The sequence below is a fragment of the Pyrus communis genome, chromosome 10 (assembly GCF_041283825.1).
Source record: "Pyrus communis isolate YQ-2024b chromosome 10, ASM4128382v1, whole genome shotgun sequence".
Lineage (NCBI taxonomy): Eukaryota > Viridiplantae > Streptophyta > Magnoliopsida > Rosales > Rosaceae > Pyrus > Pyrus communis.
Window position 1 is genome coordinate 9,641,503 of NC_142574.1, and position 12,466 is coordinate 9,653,968.

The 12,466-nt window shown below is 40.8% G+C and overlaps 2 protein-coding genes across 4 annotated transcripts; both read right to left on the reverse strand.

Annotated features, from left to right (window-relative positions):
• Positions 1–931: 931 nt before the first annotated feature.
• LOC137724952 (B3 domain-containing protein Os01g0234100-like) lies at positions 932–3,893 on the reverse strand. Of its 3 annotated transcripts, XM_088678421.1 has the most exons (8): positions 3,759–3,892; positions 3,381–3,650; positions 3,195–3,290; positions 2,869–2,906; positions 2,625–2,778; positions 2,307–2,513; positions 2,003–2,093; positions 1,010–1,915 (listed from the first exon to the last, which is right to left on the reverse strand). In XM_088678421.1, the coding sequence occupies exons 2-8, from the start codon at positions 3,588–3,590 to the stop codon at positions 1,209–1,211; spliced, it is 1,503 nt and encodes a 500-aa protein (XP_088534547.1). In that variant the 5' UTR covers positions 3,591–3,650; positions 3,759–3,892; the 3' UTR covers positions 1,010–1,208. The 3 variants fall into 3 exon arrangements, with proteins under 3 accessions (XP_088534548.1, XP_088534547.1, XP_088534546.1); XM_088678422.1 differs by having other exon boundaries at positions 932–1,906; positions 3,381–3,893; XM_088678420.1 differs by lacking the exon at positions 3,759–3,892 and having other exon boundaries at positions 3,381–3,721.
• A 499-nt stretch (positions 3,894–4,392) lies between these two features.
• LOC148693498 (uncharacterized) lies at positions 4,393–7,974 on the reverse strand. The gene is made up of 7 exons (XM_088678423.1): positions 7,495–7,974; positions 7,216–7,273; positions 6,828–6,908; positions 6,652–6,687; positions 6,292–6,531; positions 6,063–6,204; positions 4,393–5,370 (listed from the first exon to the last, which is right to left on the reverse strand). Exons 1-7 carry the CDS (start codon positions 7,707–7,709, stop codon positions 4,877–4,879), a joined length of 1,266 nt encoding a protein of 421 aa, XP_088534549.1. The 5' UTR covers positions 7,710–7,974; the 3' UTR covers positions 4,393–4,876.
• Between the last annotated feature and the right edge of the window lie 4,492 nt (positions 7,975–12,466).

A 12,466-nucleotide genomic window follows, 5' to 3' on the forward strand; every position in this document is an offset into this window, starting at 1 on the left:
GCTCGTTGTGTCGACTAGACTATACGACTTCATCAACGACTTCTACATCATCTATAAGGATCTGATGCGACAACTACTTGAGTATTTATACACTCAAGGGGAAGTTTTGTGATATAAATTCTAGCACAGGTGTATTGTATAATCCTTTGTAGGTTTGGTTTACTTTTAAAATTAGTGATCCTTTCCTAATAGAATTTGTATTGCTTAGAAATCAAGTTTTTCTCTCCTCATAGTTTACGATAAATAAAAGTACACAAAATGAGAGAAATATACATTTCAAAAATTCCTCAATTATCCGCACCTCTTAGACAAAATATACCACAACAATTTCTTCAGTTTAAACCCATTAACTATATTAATTAGCACCTCAGTTTACTTTACATATTAGAGTGATGAGTCAGCTACTTTTGAGGTTCAGTAATTCAAATTTTTACATCATACCTATTTTGCCCCTTCGTGAGCAATGCATGGAAACGACGCCACATTAATGCTATATTATTAATTTCCCTTTTGAATTGTTTGGTTGAGAAATATGAAAGGGATTATCTAAAAGTGGAATTATTTGGCAACTCATATTTTTTGTACAATATTTTATAATATTAGCACGAAAATTAACGTTAATTGTTAAGTGATAGAGAGTCGAATCTCACTTGTTTGTGGAAAATTCACTCTTCTGGTGTTAGTAATTTAAGTATACTAGAGTACAAAATAGGTAAATAAAAAAGGGATTTGTTATTGACACTAAAAAATTCTCATGTTTCACTCCAAACTTTCTATATTTCAAAAGAAAAATACATATATAAGGAGTGCAAAATGAGATTTTTGGAGTGCCAATAATAATTCTCATAAAATACACTCAATTTCTAAATGTTGTAGATGCCTCTCCTAAAATATTCAAAAATATATATATCCAAAAAAACAGATGAGAGAATGATGTAAAGATCCCCATTTTAAACGTGCATTGCAAGTAAAAGAATAAATAATTACACATACTCTTCAAACAGTACTATTAAAAGTAGCAAAGGATTTGATTAGATAAGGTTAAGGACCATGTATAACAACCAACTCAAGCATGTGAAATCCCTACATCTACTTGAAGAAAAACAAAATCATCTAAGCCATTGAATTCTGTTGAACCCTAAAAGGGCTTTTGTGTGTGCGTGTGCGTGTTTTCTTTTACTTTTCATCAACACGGACCACCAAAATCTTCATGGAAAGATAAGTTCGCGCTTCCTCGAATTTTTTTTTAAAGCCTTTATCTTAGCATCAAAACTTTCCATGGTCTCTTTCAACTCCGAAAGCTTTGAATCAAGATCTCTCATCTTATCCCTCATACAAACTTGCTCAACTTTACCTTCTAAATACCTCTTTGATTCCGCGGCCACTTCGTATTTGGAGGCCACGCTCAGACACCGCTTCAGTCTCGCGCGTAGAAATCCAACATCCATACCCAACAGCTCAAAGGCGTGTAAAGTCTTCTCCTGCATTACACAATCAGCACGGGAGGGGGGCAGCTTGCAAGCTCTAATGGCATTAGCGATGTTGGTGGTTTCGGTTATTATTTCAGCAGCCAACTTACTGTCAATACTTTTGAGGATATTGTCATGCAAAAATGAGCCTTGTGAGCAGCATAGATCATAATAGATGGTCCTGACCTGCGCGGAGAGTTGAGTATCTATAGTCACACCATTCACAAGAATACGGAAATTATCAATTATTCTAACATCTTCAAAATCAGCTGCTGGTCCTTGAATTGTAATATCTGCCGCTAAGTTGGAGGTGAAGTCCTCATTGTCATCCTCAGATTGGTTGGCATCAAGCTCCGGATTAGTACCTAATTTCAAACTTTTCTTTTGAATGTTGACTTGGGAAACATCTCGTCGAGGAGTCATTAGATGTTTTTTCCCTGCATAACCTTTCACCAAGTTAATATTTCTGGTGCACATGCAATGATCTAATAATTTGTGAAGGAGCAAAGTAGAGAGAGAGAGAGAGAGAGTACCAAAAACCTCTTTGGTGGCGCAGGATTTCATTTTCAAGAGGCTAAAAGCTGCATCTACTTCAGCTAGACTATGTCTTCCCATTATGTACACCTGTAACATTGTGTAGAGAGCACAGTAAACTAATCCGCAGCACGGTAGATATCAAGAAGTTAGACCGGTAAAACCACATGAAATGGCAGATACACTTCATCCTATGAAGCACTGCATAGTAAGTGGACATGAGGGTATTAAAAACCAAGATGTTCTTGTAAAATTTACGGAAATAAAAAAAAAAACTATTTGCCAGGAAACAACAGTGACTACCTTAAACTTCAAGGGCTTGACCAAACGGAAAACTAAAAGGTTGCCGACAAGCAACTTGTTTGCAGTACAAAACTTTTGCCATCCAGCACTGACTATCCTCCTTTCCCCAAGAAACGTCACTCTGTATTTTTCCCCACCTTCAACTTCGAGGGTTAATGTTGCATCATGCAATGGCAAATACAAATGGCAGAATTGCTTAGGCAGTGTCTGTCAAAAGAAAAATTAAGAACACAAGCAGTTACACATTTGTCTAGGAATCCAAGTCCAGGCCTTCAAAACGTGGTGCTTCAGTTAAGAACTTAAAGAGTTATGACTCACCAAACAAAAGCAAGAGGAAACATTTGAACGTATCATAGACTTGACAAAGACGGGGTCAGCTCCAAGATTTGCCTGGATGTCCTGAACTTGGTTTCTCACAAAAGATATTTCATGATCCTTAAAAGAGTCGAAAATGGTTCTCTTCCGCTTACACCTAGTCAATCAATCAAAACATCTATGTTGTACACTTCAAGCACATAAGTGGTCAAGTTAATTAACGAAAACATTTCGACAAATAACCTACCCTCCATCTCCATGCTTCTGAGGATGACCAGGAACTTTCTGTCAAAATAATCATAACATCTTTCCATTTAGCTTTGTATTGATAATATGAGTCATGACATGCAGCAGAATACAAGTAAAATCCCAAGGGCCGTGTCGGAAATCACAAAATCACGCTAATTCTACTGATTTGCAGAAAAAGTTCACTGGGGCAGTTTATCAAACATGTATCAAACAACAGATGGGCATGTTCTTGGCTGGCACAATTTTTGGGTTTCCCATATAACTGTTAAAAGCACCCACTCAAAAAATCATAAGGAAATCAATGGAAACGAAAAACGTTCTCACTCGCTTGGTGATATGGGTCGGTCGTGAAGGACGTCTGCAGGTGCTGAGCACATTTTGCTTGGTCTCCAATGTCTGCTCCCTCTGCTCTACCTCTACCTGCAGTCGAACAGCCAGCATTCAGCAAATACATTCACAATCTAGAGAGAGAGAGAGAGAGAGGGAGAGAGAGAGAGAGAGAGAGGGAACCAAAGGTGGAGGTGAATGAAGGGATTTTGGGCGGCTGCGGAGACGAAACTCGGAAACGGTCAAGCTTTCTGCTTCGCCGTGGTCTTCGTCGTCTTCTTTTTCTTCTGGGAAATACTCAGAGTCGGCGAGTTCTTCTTCTTCTTCCTTGACGTTCATGTCGAGTGTGAAGTTTTGGGGGTGTCTCCAGTCCAGCATCACCGCCATGGCCATTGGCGTTTGACAAACACTCAGCCTGAGAGCTCTGCCACCCCTCTCGTCACTAGTCAGTCACTGCGTTTTACTTCTTGTCAAACACTCACCTCTTTATTCTCTAGCCATTTCAACAAATAAAAAAGGAAACAACAGCAAGTGGTGAGGGCACAGCCTGCGGTTTCCTACTTAGACAAGAAAAATGTGGAAGGTTCTGGGTTTGATGATCCGAGTTGGTGAATCTGCTTGAGTGTGGCTACGGGCATATTGAAATTCTCCATAGCTTCTTCAAGCCCGAAACCAGTGAATAACCATGACTTGCCACTAGTTGTCCATTAAAAAAAAAAAAACAAAAATGAATAAATGGATTCTCTTAGAAGGAGAGTAGAAATAAAAAAGTTGAGCTCACAAATCGCTTATCTTGTTAACAAGATTTTGCCACGTCATCAGTTATTTGTTATTGATAAACATTCAAAATAAGTTTCATTAAATATGTAATCGAAATATCAATTATCAATAATCAATAAAGCGTCAAAATTAAATAGTCGCTTCATCTAGCCATCTGGCGGTCTATATGCACTCAATTCACTTCCACTGGTGACGTTGTCTTGTCCAAGAAGGAACCCAATACGGCCACTAAGCACCATTCTGGAAATGGGAAGGTTGAAATGACAAGTTTCTATGCATAAATACTCATATAGACATTGCTAAATGCTTTCAACAAGTACGAAATAATCAACCATGTCAATAAATAATTCCAAGATTGAAGAAGAATGAGTACAGTACCCGTGAAATTTTCTCGACGTGTTTGTCCTTTAAGAAATTGAGTCAAACCCAGATTCTCTCATCTGTATCTAGTTTTTATTAGCTTATTCAGAAAAAGTTACAGTTCATTTTCCTCCTACTAGCAGCGTATAAATCTTACAGTCATGATTCATCCAACATCTACTGTCATAGTTACTCCGTTTGCGGTCGCCTCGGACCGCGCTGCAGCTGACCTACAAACTATTATCTTATGCAAACCAACTTTGCACCTATCTCCTGGTGATATGTATCATCATCTATACATTTCGAAGCTACATCATATAGACAAAATCTATATTAAACATATAAAGGTTACGTTGTTATATACATGTGATGATCCTTCGTTCGATCTGTACACTTCGTTCCAGAGGACGAACAAGTTAGAATATGCATGCATTTATTCCGGATACCACCAAAGATGCCTAAAACGGCAGACCTCACCTCCAACATTTGCCTTTATTCTGGCTAACATTGTTGCATTGACGGCTAACCCATAAGAGAAATCATAATCTTGAGCGACGAAAGCTTTTGAGACCACGAGGAGGTGAATTCCTACGAGCAGAGGCAAATGGCTGCCCATTCAAAGACCCGCAAAATTTAATATCCCAACCCTCAACGTTCTTAGGGACACAAACATCAAACAGAACTTGGCCAAGTACACTATGTGCACTAATGCTTGGGGGACTGGGCAGAGAGACGGATCTTTCTTTTTGTTCATCTTGTAAAGACCCGGAGTCCGTACTATTTTGATTCTCAGCTGAACTTGGCAAGAAGAAGTGGTCGCTCGGCTCCACTGCAACTCTTCTAAGGCTCTGATTAGAGTTAACTGCTGCTTTCTGGAGATCACATATTAGTTCAGATATCTCATCTTGCATGCCTTCCATGCTAGTATTGTCACCTTCAAGTTCTTCAATTCTTTGAGAAAAAACCAAAGCAGCCTTTTCAAGAAAGTGAGTAACGGAAGACCTATACTGTATTGGATAATACTTATAATGACCTGAAATGAACATAAAATTGTGTGTGTTTAGTTCTTCTGTGCCACAAGCATTAAAGCAACCAAGCGATAAAAATGTGAAAATTTCTATGCGCTAGTTAAGTATCTATGCAGTGTTTTCCAATCTAGGAACGCGAAAGGAACTCAACTAACTCTATCTGCAATTCTGCAAGTTCATTTTACCAATGGTCATGTTGGACTTAAGGTCAGTACAAGGTCTAGATTCCCAAGTACCATAGATTGGGATGAAATGTACCACGGTACAAGACCGATTGAATCATGGCCTCCAACTACGAGAATGAAAGTCCCCAAAATCTACTAACTAAACAAAGGTTTAACCATATCATCTGAACGCTTTTGCATCTATTTTTTTTACTTTCTATTTGTCCAAGATAAGATGGTGCCCACAAGGTTTTGGACAATTCCAACAAGACATTTATACTGTTCAAAGTGTTGCCTGTTGAAACGCGTTGACATGCCATAACTTCACCCAACAAAACCATGTAATTTCTTACAGATATCCAATAACCATCACGATTATGTTAAAGAACGGTGCTAAGCTATGCCTACTGGTTTCCCGATACCAAAACACATCGCTGATGAGCGATATAACTTTCATAGGTAGTGCACAATAAGGAAATCAAAACTACAGAACAGGATAAGGATAAAAGGAAATCAATTTTTTTTATACAAACCTAGATGAGGGGAGCCATTCAATTTCACAAGCTTGACATCTCCTCCAAGTTCTTGTAAACGGTGAATGAAATTACAGATAATGTGATAGGGGGCCAGATCATCTTTATCAGAGCACAAAATGAGAAATGGAGCACCCAAACTCTATAGGAAAAACATTAATTAGTCCATAAACTAATAGAAACAAGCAACAGACAGATAAAGGTGAGTAAAGGCTGAACGAAAACTTACAACAGACGAAAAAAGAGCGTGCCAATACTCAGCACATTGGGATTCAAATCTAGTAAGGTACAACGCATCCAAACCAGAAGCAATGCCTTTAGCTACCCAAGAAACCAGTTTTGATGATCCAGGCATCTTTAGAATGGTTGGGTGTAGAGCATATTGAGTGCCCAGATCACTTGTAAAATCAACAGGACCAGAATCATAGATGTGTCCAGTAATACACTTTCTTACCAATCGATATTCAGCCTTCATAAAGTTAAAATAACCCATAAGAACAGAGTTCCAAAAATGAACATATGGGATCAAATGGGCATTATGAATAAAATACAGCACATGTTTTAACTGAAACTACGAAGATAAGCATACCAGATAATGCTGACCGTCACAAATTCCGTCAAGAATCTGCAGTTACATTTGAAGTTATTACACAGTACAAACATTGAAATAAAATCAGAAAAGACCAGCTAAGACTTCAACAATTCCAGAAATCAACTTATCAGTGCCAAATACAAAGTCGGGTATCCACCACTCACAAGACTTACCCGAAAAACCTTGTACATACAAGCTTTTGTACCAGCAGAAAGAGCCACAAAGACTACAGGACATGGCTTAACCCTTAGCTCCTGCATACCCAAAATATAAAAATAAATAACAGGACACTCCATAGAGTAAACTTGAGCAAAATTAAAAGCTATGTATGCCATATTCATCCGGCATTAAAAACACTTTGAAATTCGAATGGGATGGGATGGGATTTTACACCATAAAGAGTTCGGTTCTTTCTCGCCATTAGGCGAGTAATACACATACACACTCATCTAACCATACAGTCATTGGCCCGGGAATCGGATCATAGTTCCATATTAAATATATGCATCAAATCTAAAGAAGCAATGAATAAGAAATTGGCAAACTGGGAAGGAAGCTGACCTCAACAAGCTCATTGAGAATAACAAAGGCGAACGACATGGCCTTTTCGGGATAGAATCTACAAAAAATTTCATCACCAGAGCAGAAAAATAAGCTCAAAATGCGGCAAAATCGAATAAAACTCCAATCTTTAAACCCATCCATGAATCATAAACCAAATATCCAAATACAAGCAAATCCATGAGCGATTCAGCACAAAAAGAATTCTAAAAATACATCTCATGGATGTTACGTTCTGTTTGGGTGGTGAGAAAATGCGAGAAAAGAAAATCCACTCACGCATGGAGAAAATGGGAATGGCAAACGAGGGAATTCCAACCGAGAGACGAGTACAAATCCACGTAATTCTGCAAGTGCCTCTCGTGAATCGAAACCCAAGCGAAGATGACAACGATTCCTTTCGAATGAGAGACCTCCTCCTTCCGTCCCCAGTGGATTCCACCGCCGCCACCATCGCCACCGCAACTACCACTAGCTCCGCCACCGCTCCACATAGATGCTGAGCTTCTTTGGGAGAATTTTGGGATTGAATCCTAGGGATTTTGGTGTGGGTGGAATTGTGAGGTAGATGGGGAAATGGTGGTTGGATTGTAAGAGCCACCCGTGTTCGTGTACGAAATCCTGAATTGAATTTCTGGAGAGAGAAACGATAATGGGGGCCGTGGTGGGGCTTCTGCTGGATCATGACTCCTATGCGGTCATCGTCATAGTGGGGACACTGAGGAGAGGGATCTCTTAGATGGGGTCCACCGGGACACCTCAGACTGTACCACGCGCGTTTTAGGATAAGAGCAAGCCCAGCATTGCTGGGTGCTCGGGGGATAGGCCAGAGAAAAGGGGCCCGAGGCTCTGTGGACCGGCTCCAGTGTTGGAGAGCCTGAGTGGAGGTAGAGGCCTGAGCTCTGGGCCCGTGGAGAATTGCCAGCCCGAGAGCCCAAGTGGATGTGACGCCAACGCTGATGTCAGCATGGCGCCATGCCATTTTTAATTTTTTTTCTGTCAGGCACATGCACCCCACTGGCGCGTGGGGGCGCGTCGCCGACACAAAATCAGAAAAAAAACAGTGCTTTTTCAGTTACCGTTGGGAAGCCACGTGGCTTCCCACGGTCTGTTCGATCTCAACGGATCTTTAATTTGGACCGTTTGATCTCAACGGTAAAAAAAAAAAAAGTCTTATTTAATATCCACCGTTCGATCTGAGATTAAATGTGGATATTAATATGCTTTATAAATAAAAAAAATAAAAGAAAAAATAGTTTTAAAATTAAAAAAAGTTACCGTTGTGACACGTGGCACAATCTGGAGTGTTGGAATTCAAATTTTTTTATATCCAACGGCAGAGATTAATTAGTTGAATAAAAATTTAAAAAAAAATTGTAAAAAATAAAAAAAAAAATCTGAAATTTTTTTTAAAAAAATTGTTTTTACTTTTCTATAAATACCTTCTCATTATCATCTACCTTGCACTACAATTTCATATTTTCTCAACTACTTTCAATCACATTCCTTTCTTTGTCTCAAAGTTTCAGTCCATTTTTTTTCAACAAAATGACTACTGCTACATGTACGAATTGGTCGCTTCTTGAAGATGTTGCGTTGTGTACTAGCTGGGTTGAAGTTACTCATAGTTCGCTTATGGGTAATGAGATGTAGTTGCGAGAAATGTGGAGTCTTATTCATACCAATTATCTTGAGAAAATTGGTGGGAAAAGAACCAAAGAATCGATGTCCAGTCATTGGAAATTACTTAGCCAATCGTTTAGTACGTGGAGAGACGCCTTGGCACAAGCTACTAGTAATATTCGAAGTGAGGAAAATTACTCGGATCAGGTAACAATATATTATTTATTTGATACCCAAATTTACATTATAATTATTTGTTTATATTATTTATTTGTTACATACTTACATTATAATTATTTGTTTGTATTATTTATGTGATAGCCCGTTTCGGAATTTTCAAACCGTAAGGGTGAAATGACGATTTTGCCCCTAGTGTGATCTTTTGTTGTGTGGTTGTTTTTGGATTGTTGTTGGCAGGATGTGGACCACACACACACTCTTCCACACCCCCTCACTTTTTCCCTGCCCTGCACCCCTGTCCCGAGCCTTTCTCTCCCCCATTTCCTATTCCATTTGTACGGACACACCCAGAAACCCTCCAAATCTTCACACATCGAGGAAACAAAGTATATATTCTTGCTCGTGAGGTCCGTAGAAGTTCAACCATACCCATTTCAGGTAAGGATACCTTCGTTTTCACGTCGAACTCGGGATACCCCGATTTTGTCACTGTTCATGCACACGTTAATTCTTGTGTTTTTGGGAATTTCAAGCTTGTAGGAAGCTTGGTGAGGTCCTTAGGAGGCTCGGGGTGGTTCGTTTGAAGGTTTTCGACGTCGGGATCGTGAGTTACAAGGTTGGCCGGAGTTGGTGGTGTTTTCCCGGCGAGATTCCGTGTGTTTTAGCACTTGGAAGTGGTATGGATTTGTTCCTCTCGTTGTAAGCTTCATTTTGGTACCAATTTTGTGAAATTTGGTTGAAAAACGAAGAAGTTACAAAGTTTTCAAATTTTCACGATTTTCCGGCGCCGGAGCCTCGCCAGAGAAGACGACGAAATATTCCGTCAGTTTGGACGGAATATTCCTAACGGCATTAACGGAATATTCCTGACGGCGTTAACTGACGCTGTCAGTGTGCCAGGCACGTGCCTGCGCGTGGCCGGCGCGTGCGACGGTGGAAATTTTTTCTAAAAATATGGGGATGTTCCAGAGGTTAAGTAGATCACGTTGGTGTATTCATACACCCCATTTGAGTATTGTATGAGAAGTTATTTCATAAGGTTGGTTATGTGTTTTAAAATTAACGTTTTTATAGTTGTTTCGCATATAGGTGAGACCTATCCTGAGGACAAGCGCGGTCACTCGAGGCAAGGGGGTTACGACCCTTCTACATACCAGTGAGTGGGCTTTTGGTTTTCCGTATATACCTATATACTTATGCTTTTCCCAGAAAATGAATTGAAACGTTTATTCGTTTATATGCTATGCATTATGTTTGCCGTTGTTTATGCATTGTTAGTAGCCTATATATGTATATGTATGTTGGTGCTGTGGGCGCACAGGTAAGTGCCAGGTGAGTATGATTTATGCTTATGTTCAGTAGTGATTTGAGATGCATAGAGAGCTCATAACCTGCACCCCTGGTGTTAGTACTCCCGCCCAGAGTCAGGCACAGTCCTTCACGTGATGTTCACCTCCCGCACCACACGCTCATCTTGGATCCAAATTACGTGCACAGTCCTGTCGTACAGACCACTTTAGGTGGTTCCGACTCGTAGGTGACCCGCGATTATTCGCCCAACCTTCACGTGATCGTAGCACTTGAGCGTACTTATATTACACCTAGTTCTGTCGCACAGACCACTTTAGGTGGTTCCGACTCGTGTGCAGGTATAGTTAGTGAGATGGAGATTTGAGCTCTAGATTCAACTGTACAGGTCATGTTAGGTGACTCCGGCTGACAGATTATATGGCATTGATTTGACATTCCTGAGCACTTGCATTCTATTTAGAGACAATTGACATGGCATATTTCAGAGCATGATTTATATGTATGTATATTCTATTTTTTTGGGAAGTATACAGGTTTTACAGCGAGGGGTTAGAATCTTGTTTATGAAATGGTTTTTGAAAAGCTTTGTTTTTGCCCACTCACACTTTTTGTTTTGCGCCCCTCCAGGTTCTAGTTGGCTAGCACTTTTGGTGGCTTCCCTGAGGATTTCTTCGGCATATCTGACAGATTATTACCAGTGCAGGACCACCTTCTGGTGTGCTTTTGTAGTGTCGTTTTCCCCCGGACTGCATTAGGTCTTCATGCTCTGAACTTTGTTTTCACACTTACGCTTGCACATGTATGTTATTACTTTGTGTAAAGCTGGATTTTATTTATTCGTACTATTTTTATTATTATTTTATTAGCTTCCGCACTGTGCACATGATTACGTCACTTCCACGTGACGGCCAGCATGCCCTGATCTCGATCGGGGTGTGTCAGTTTGGTATCAGAGCCTAGGTTTGGCAGTCCTGTACTTTTGTGAGTATTCTAATGGTTTTGGTGTCCTCTGTCAGAATTATACCGCCTCGTCGGGAACCACATCGCTCTGCTGAGCCTAGTTTCCCCGATGTAGCTCAGCTGGGGGAAGCTATCGCTACAACTATTCATTCGGCGCTCCGCCCTCCCCAGAGGACTCCTCTGGAGACTATGTATAATTTGAAGTTGGATAAGTTCGAAGGCAACGAGGGTTTTGAGGGTACGGAGCGGTGGCTAGAACATATTGAGAAGACTTTCCGTGTTTTGCATAATCAGGGGAATCTCCCTGTCGAGAAGTGGGTAGAGACGACATCATGGTTTTTGGGTAAAGATTCTGCATCCTGGTGGGAGCAGGAACTTCGTCGTTTGACTCCAGCTGAGAAGACTGATTGGGATGTATTCCGAGAGTTGTTTAGGAGAAGGTTTGTGCCTCCTGAGTATATTGACCGCAAAAAGCAGGAATTCACTGAGTTGAGACAAGGGAAGTTGACAACAAATGAGTATTACCAGAGGTTCACTGATTTGTCTCGCTATCAGCCAGATGTTGCTGGCAATCCGGCGGAGAAGCTTCATCGTTTCCGTTTAGGCACTAAGAAGAAGTGGCGTTCGATGACGACCACTACCCCTTGTGACACCTACCAGGAGTTTTATGAGATTGTGCTGAGAATTGAGGATTCAGAAAACATGCCGAGCGAGAGTGAAGAGGAAGAGAAAAACGGTAATTAGAGGAAGGATGATAAGGGCAAAGGTCAGACGTCGCTCGGACCTCGTAGGACCCAGACAGAGTGATGCTGGTAGAGTTAGGGCCTCAGTTTGCCGCATGTGCAATAATCGACATTTTGGTAAGTGTAGGCGAGGCAACAGTGGTTGCTTTACTTGTGGGCAGATGGGACATCGGGCTGCAAATTGTCCCTAGAGTCAGCAGAAGCCCCAGCAGACTTTCTTGCCACCACCTGTACCGATTCAGTAGATTCCTGGTCCTGGTAGTTATGGGCAGACAGGTCGAGGTGGTGCCTATTACTATCAGGGCGATGCTGTTCCTTATGCCCCGGGACAGTATCAATATCCCCAAGACCCATATTCTCAGGGTGGTTATCCCTAGTATTCTGGTGGCTATATGCCGTATCCTCCAGTTCCAGCAGGCGGGTCTAAGTGGTTT